Source organism: Penaeus chinensis, chromosome 1, assembly GCF_019202785.1.
Source record: "Penaeus chinensis breed Huanghai No. 1 chromosome 1, ASM1920278v2, whole genome shotgun sequence".
Classification (NCBI taxonomy): domain Eukaryota; kingdom Metazoa; phylum Arthropoda; class Malacostraca; order Decapoda; family Penaeidae; genus Penaeus; species Penaeus chinensis.
Genome location: NC_061819.1, coordinates 18,023,847 through 18,031,346, shown reverse-complemented (window position 1 = coordinate 18,031,346; position 7,500 = coordinate 18,023,847). Strand labels below are relative to the sequence as shown.

General features: G+C 35.6%; 1 protein-coding gene across 1 annotated transcript in view; it reads right to left on the bottom strand.

The window, feature by feature from the left end:
- Positions 1-724: 724 nt before the first annotated feature.
- The window catches only part of LOC125025910 (cyclin-dependent kinase 10-like), a 6,860-nt gene continuing 84 nt past the window's right edge, over positions 725-7,500 (bottom strand). The window contains exons 1-9 of the mRNA XM_047614248.1: positions 7,274-7,500; positions 6,528-6,600; positions 6,221-6,395; positions 5,284-5,386; positions 4,796-4,895; positions 4,205-4,302; positions 3,206-3,335; positions 2,611-2,829; positions 725-1,070 (exon numbers count right to left, since the gene is read on the bottom strand). The exon at positions 7,274-7,500 is cut by the window's right edge and continues 84 nt beyond it. Coding sequence (XP_047470204.1) covers positions 844-1,070; positions 2,611-2,829; positions 3,206-3,335; positions 4,205-4,302; positions 4,796-4,895; positions 5,284-5,386; positions 6,221-6,395; positions 6,528-6,600; positions 7,274-7,375 — 1,227 coding nt within the window. The 5' untranslated portion in view covers positions 7,376-7,500 and the 3' untranslated portion in view covers positions 725-843. The remainder of the gene's footprint in view (positions 1,071-2,610; positions 2,830-3,205; positions 3,336-4,204; positions 4,303-4,795; positions 4,896-5,283; positions 5,387-6,220; positions 6,396-6,527; positions 6,601-7,273) is intronic.

The following is a 7,500-nucleotide window of genomic DNA, read 5'->3' as shown; positions in this document are numbered from 1 at the left end:
TTTCTTCAGTTCTATGAGCTTAACCGTAATTATCCCAAGAAATATCAGAATGATTAGAGGACTATAATTTGTAAGTGGTTTGTTTATTCCGCAGAGTCTTTCTGCATTTTGCAGTAAACCATAATTTGTCTCTTGAGCGTGACTTGATCATCTTAGAAGGAACCCTAAGAAGACCAGGGATATTGGTGAAAAGTGGATCAATTTGATTCCCTGAGACACAGATAAGAGCTTCAACAAGGCAACCAGAGAGACAAGAGAAGTCGTAGGTAGCATGTCCGTGACAGTCTGTTTGTGATATGGAATTGAGCCAATGTGAATGGTGGGCATTAAAATTGCCAATAAGCATAGATGATGCTTTCCTATTTGACTCCTGAATCCTTTGCCATAAATGTAGTTTCCAAATTTTCATTAAAAAAAATCTAGTAACAATGTTCATTCTCATTCACCATTTCTCTAGACTGTCAAATATCCCAATTACTCCTATTACTCCTAGCCCTATGAAAGTCAAAACTGTGGTTACTTTGAAATGTGAACTTCAATAGTAATTTCAGTGACATAAGAAAAAACTGAAAGAATAACTTGTAAATGTGATACAAAAACAATGGGGTATCTATACCATTCACTTATCAACACAAGGACATAAATACACATTCAGACATTTGTAAAAACACTCATACAAATACAGTCATAATCATTTCTCTTGGGTTAGTAAAACAAAATTGAATAGAAAATCAACAATATTTATGGGATAGCCACTGCAATGTTTCAGTTTTATAATCAATTGAAAATATCCTTATATGATAGTGACACATAAAAATATATATATATATAAATATATATATATTATTTCCTGCTTAATGGGCCTAGCATCTCATGTATTCCAATTTTTGGTGCATTAACAGCATCCAAATGATGGTGCTCTGGTGGACCGAAGTTTGGCCCCTGAGGAGGAAACACCTGACTGTAGCCGAGATTCAGCTGTGCAGGAGGGATCGGCGGTACCTGTTGTTGCTGTTGCTGCCTGAGATTGCGATGCTGGGGGAAGGTTGGCATCATTCGTGGGTCACATGCTGAAACCAAGAGAAACCCTTATGACATGTGTGAAGTACTATATCGCTTCTACTTACTTATGGAAATCTACACACACACACACACACACGCACACACGCACGCACGCACGCACGCACACACGCACGCACGCACGCACGCACGCACGCACGCACGCACACACACACACAAAAAAAATATATATATATATATATATATATATATATATATATATATATATATATATACAGACAAAAAAGTTGAAAGGTAGTGAAAAAAGATTATCAGATTATCTAATTGAGTTGTTTATGGAATTTTGGGTGTAAGATCTTTTTTTCCCTCCAAGTATTTGCATTCACTTTTTTGCTTAGCACATTATATAAAGTGAAGGATGAAATCAAGGTGATAAAGTTGCTGCTGTTTGGGAAAATGAAACTATAAGTCCACTTGTGCTTGTCCTATCAGTTGTTTTTGTGTCTGCTACAAAACTGAGCAGTAAGATATATTATGAAGATAAGCAAAAGTACTTTATAAAATGTTTTATGCAAGAATTTAAATCTTTTTACCACAGTCGCCATCCAATACTAACTGTGGAAGTATTAAAAAACAAATGCTTTTGATTTCATAACAGCTTGACTTTCTAAAGAATTACAAACCAAATGAAAAGATGTAAGCAACAAAACCACTAATCAATTTCTGTCTTCCAACTGAAGAGAAATTAACAAATTAATTATTAATACTAAGGTACTTCTAAGGCAAATAGCAACATTCTGTCTTGATGAAAATCTAGTTGGGAACTGCTGAGATAAGCCAAATCTCCTTGCCATTATTAATTACAGATAATTACTAGTTTTCTTGGTTCTTTTGTTGTTTTTTATTATCATTACTGACAAAGGAAATATACTGAAAGTTACCATAACAAATTCCAAAAACTGATAGTTGAAAATGGGGTGAAACTAAATGATGTCCTCACATTTAACTAATCTCATTTTCAGGTTAAACACACATAATGGAAATGGTGCTACAATCCTTACCACATTTTTGGAATGTTCTTTAGCAATGTGCTATTTGCTCACCAAAGTTAAGGAGGATCAATTTTCTGGTGAGCTTGGGTTTGTACTATTGTACTATGCTGTCAAGTGGCAGTATGCAACAAAACATGGTTAAATATCTAATAGTTATTCAGAAATTAGAGAAAGACAAGTATACCAGGGAATAACTTCATGAAAATTCTCCTAAAATATCTCATATATTTTTTATAGTGCCTCACTAAGGACCCTTCAAAAAACATTTGTAGGAGAGACCATATTTGTAATACTATGTATGCGGATTTTTGCACCAGTCTATCATACTGGTACAGATTTTCCCCCAGCCATGTAAAATTTTACCCCCTACAGGTTACACGAGATCAAGGTGCATAATGCATTTACTGTACTAAGAAATGTAAACAAAGTTAGTCCTTTGAGGCTGTTAAGAAAAGAAAGTAAGTAAAATAATTTTTCATAACATAAAATATAGTAAAGATGTGATAGTGTGTGCAGATTCTCAGGTGTGCATACTTACGAAGAGGATGTTCTTTGAAATAGGAACTTTCCAGACATTCTTCTGCTGTCGCTCTTCTCTTTGGATCATACATAAATAAAAAGTTTAAGAGACGGTGCCCTGATGAAGACAGCACGGGAAATTTGGTCTTCAAATTGTTGTATGGTTGTGGTTTCAAAGTGAAATTTTCTATTGCCGGTAGCTGTGAAAAGTCTGGCCATATGTTGTCATTTGGTGTTCCTGTCCAGAAAGAAAAAGAAGAAAACATTAGTTCAAGAAAGAGATTGTGTTTCATCAGAGTTCTTTCTATTTACTTTTACTAATAAATATATATGAACATCAGCAAAACCATGATGTACTGTATATGTCATACACACATAAGAAATATGAAATGTATGTATTATCTATTATTTAAATTTCAGTTAAACATAGTGTCTTATGACCTATATACTTTTAGAGGGAGGGAGGGGTATGTGGTTTTGGGTGTGCATGTGTCCTTTGAGGGAGGGGTTCAGGTAGGTAAACAACAGGATTGGGAAGGGTCTGCATGGAATATGCTGGAGGGCTCTTAACATGTGTGTGCATTTATGATTTTACAGTTTAAAAATGTACAGACCTAAAAGATTTATGATCAGGTTGATTTGTTCTATTTCCGACTTCCCTGGGAGCAGTGGCTTGTGTAACAGAAGTTCCCCGAGGATGCATCCAGCTGCCCACATGTCGACTCCTGTTGTCTGGGTCTTTGCCTGGATAGAACAAATGATGAAAGGTGGAATTAGGTATGTACTATATGCAGAATACATGTGTGCGTGTGTGTGTGTGTGGGGGGGGGGGGGGTGCATGTATGAATAAAAGAAAAAAATACAACCAAGGAGAAAGAAATGATTTAAGTTATGCATATCATAGCTGGAGTGATTCAAATGTAATAATTTCAAATCTGAATGAAAATTATATATATATATATATATAATTAGTTTACTTTCCAAATTTATAATTTACTCAAAAATGCTTCTTAAAATAAAACTGCAAGGAAGAAGTATTTGTAAAGATAATTTTAAAAATCTAATTTCTTTATGTACACCTTTCTGCTGTACACCAAGTTGCATCAAAGAGGGAGAAGTAATAAGAAAGGAAGAAGGAAGAAGAAATAAGAAAACAGAAAGACAGAAAAAAATAAGCAATACTACTACTACTACTACTAAGAAGAAAAAAAAAAAGAAATAGAAAAGAAGAAGAGGAAGAAGAAGAAATGAAAAGAAAAAAAGAAAAAGAACAGAGAAGAAAAGAAAAGAAAAGAAAAGAAAAGAAAAGGAATAACATATAAAAAATAAAGAAGATGAAAAAAAAAATAGAAAACAAAGAAGAAAAAAAGAAAATAAAAAGAAGAAAATAAAAAATATATATGAAAAAAGAAGAAAAAGAAAATGAAGAAGAAAAAAGAAGAAGAAGAAGTAGAGGCAGAAGAAAAAGAAGAAGAAAAAGAAGAAGAAAAAAGGTAAAGAAAAAGAAAAGAAGAAAGAAAGAGAAGACAAAGAAGAAAAAAAAATACAGAAAGAAATGACTAGTTGCTGATTGCCTCTCTTCCCCCCAGACCCAAACCAAGAACGCGAGTCACCTGGAAGAGCAGCTCAGGAGCACGATACCACAGAGTGACAACCTGAGGGGTCATTGGTGACATCGGATAACCCAGTTCACGTGCCAACCCAAAATCAGCTGTAAAAAAAAGAAAAAAAAAAAAAAAAAATTACAAATGCATCTATACATACAAATAAGTAGATAGTATTGAGATAGCACTGAAATATGAATGAAGTATTTAGATATCACACATCTGGCATAATCCAAAGAACTAACAATAAAAATTATGATAGAATCACTTTCTATGAGGCAGAAAAAATAGAATAATGATATTAATAAGTGCTGATAAGGGAGACCACAGAAAATCATTTCTAAAACAAGGAAATCCTATGAATCTTTCACATAAGCACATAAGTTTTAACACACCTTCCTCTTTTCCCAGTTCACAAGTTATGTGAGAACAGTAAGCTCGAGTCATTTTGTTTTTGTTTTGTTGTTAATTCTATGCATGGGATAATTGTTTTACCATATTGCCTATGTTATATGACCCAGCAACCCTGAACTACCTGAAACTCCTTGCTTTTACATATAAGAATGGACCAAAGCCATATCTGAAGGCTTGAAGACATACCTATTTTTATTGTTCCCTGGTTTGTGAGAAGCAAGTTTGACACTTTCACATCTCTGTGGACAATCTCTTTGCGATGAAGATATGCCAAGCCTTTGAAAACCTGCAAAGAAAAGTGGAATGGGAAGTTAGAAGGACTAAGGAAGAGTATGAATATATGGTAATTTTATTCCCTCCATTTAAAAGCCCAATAAATCCACAGTTGCTGACACATAAGTAAACCTCTTTTGTGTGGTTCCTTTACTGAGAACTGTACATTTAACCTAATCATAATGAGAGACCCTAGTGCCATATTGATCAATGCATCACAGTGCATGCTGAGTAAGCTGCTTGAAAAAAAATCAGAAGCTTGGGAAACATTATATTGCCCTGCTCTCTATGTCCATGGTTGTGGAATAAACAATATTTTGGGTAATGATACTAAAAAAAAGGGGCTTATTCACCAATAGACTTGAGAACTAGAGGAAATAATACTAATATAAATAACTTACCTGTATCATAATGCACTTTACTTGGGCTTCCATAAATGGTATTTGCATGTTGTCAAGCAAGCTGGCCAAATCCTGTTCACAGTATTCCATCACAAGGAATATGCTGAAAAATATATAATAATTGGATCTTACAAAGAACTATGATTAGAGAAAGTCTGATTTTAATGCATGGATTGTGTTACTTCTAACACTGTTCTAAAAGCCAATGCAATAAAATTATCTCCCATGATGGTATTAAATAACATAGCCAGTAGTAAGAAAATTATCATCATCAGATAGGCTTAGCAGTCAACTCCTTGATAACTTGTAGTGCCATGAGTGTGAAAATAAAGGATAAAACAAAGCCACAGAGGACATGCATACATGCACTACCAGCATCATTATGGACACTCACCAGAGACTAAACCCCTAACTCCACATCACAAAATTTATTCAGCAATCTAAGTTGCTGTGAATGGGCATGCCCTTTGAATACTGCCCCCAACATCCCCAATGAAACATTATCTTTACCACGGTAGGAACGACAAGAAAGAGCTGTACTTCACCCAATGGCGACGGGTCACGCCTATAAGCGTCATAACAATATGCCCGAAATGTGGCGTGTGGCTGTCCGCCGCGGTGGCGCGCCAAAGCGCCCCGAGGCAATGATTCGGCTTGATATACCGAATTCACGCGTTCAGAGTCGGCGCGTTGCCGCAGTTCGCCAGAGCGTAGAGTTTTTTTTAATTTTCTATACCCGTCGCCAATGGGTTAAGCTGTGAGCGACTTTATTTGTGGCACTACTGTTCATGTCTGTAGATTATCGCTTGTACCGATAACTTCAACTTTTTGTCCTCTACAAGAATATCATCATCAATGTGTCCTAACTTAGTGCATCTGTACCATAAAGATTAACCAAGGGTTGATATGTAAACATGAATTCGTAACAATGGTGTACCTTTCTAAGCTCCTTCCAACTACAACTTCCTTTAAGCAAACAGTGTTTGGATGATTGCAAGACTGCAGAAGCATAATTTCTCTCAGTCCTGATATTGGCATTCCATCTTTTTCTTTCTCCATTCGCATCTTCTTTAATGCAACAATTTCATTGGTCTTGGTATCCCTTGCCCGGTCTGAAATAACCCCAATTCCTGATTAATAGAAAAATTAATCTCCACAGGTTTGCACCTCTACTATTATTTTTTTCACACATATATGGGTCATCACACTTTTTTAAATTAGTAGAACTCTTCTTATATACTTACAGACTACTCCATATGTTCCTTCTCCTATACGATTAAGCTTCTCAAATTCTCCAACAAAACGGCATTTTCCAAACTGCAAAAAGGAGTAATGATGTAACTTATATAAGGCACATAAGAAAGAAAAAAAATTTATAAAAATTATATAGTAATATAATAACAATAACACTGCCTTCAAAGCAAACCTATGTGACTAACCATTTGTCATTTCTCCTATCAACACTAACTTTCAACATACAGGAGCTACTTAACAGTAATCTCATAGCTTACGTGACTACATCATGAATGTGAGTATACCAAAATAACATTACATACATTGGATAATGTGTTATGTCATGGTTTATGTGAATACATCAAAGATGTCACAGTATACAAAAATATCACTACATAAAATTAATAATGATGGTGTTACATTATTCCCATAGCTCTGTGATTTTGGTGCTTTGGCAGAACACATCTACCTTGTATAAAGGTTTACGAAAATTAGTTCATGTAAAATCTCACAAGCTGCATCTAATTTCTATATCATTGGAGGCGATATTCAACTGATTGGCTCATTTAGTGTGAAACACCTGAGCAAAAAAAAACAAAAAAACGTAAAGTGGCATATGATTGGCTGTTATTAATGTCAAACTACATTTTCATTTGCAATTTCTGACATTTTCATAACAGAAAGTGTCTCCCAAATAGAGACGAAGAGGCAAATTTAAACAAATCTCGCTCGCACCTTCTCTCAACAGCAAACCTACCAAATCATTCTCGGGGATCTTGATAGGCTTCCCCGTGAGGAAAGAAACCAGCCCGGGTTTCTTGGTGGACGAACCCCCGCCCTTCTCCTCTCGCTCGGCCATGCCTCTGGGGGCGTCTCGTCCCTGTACCTCCCAGGACACCCTTTCCCTTGCCTCGCAGAACACCCAACTTTGCCTCACACAAAGGTCCTTCCCTCTCGTATTTCGCTCTGCAAGTACACTCAGCT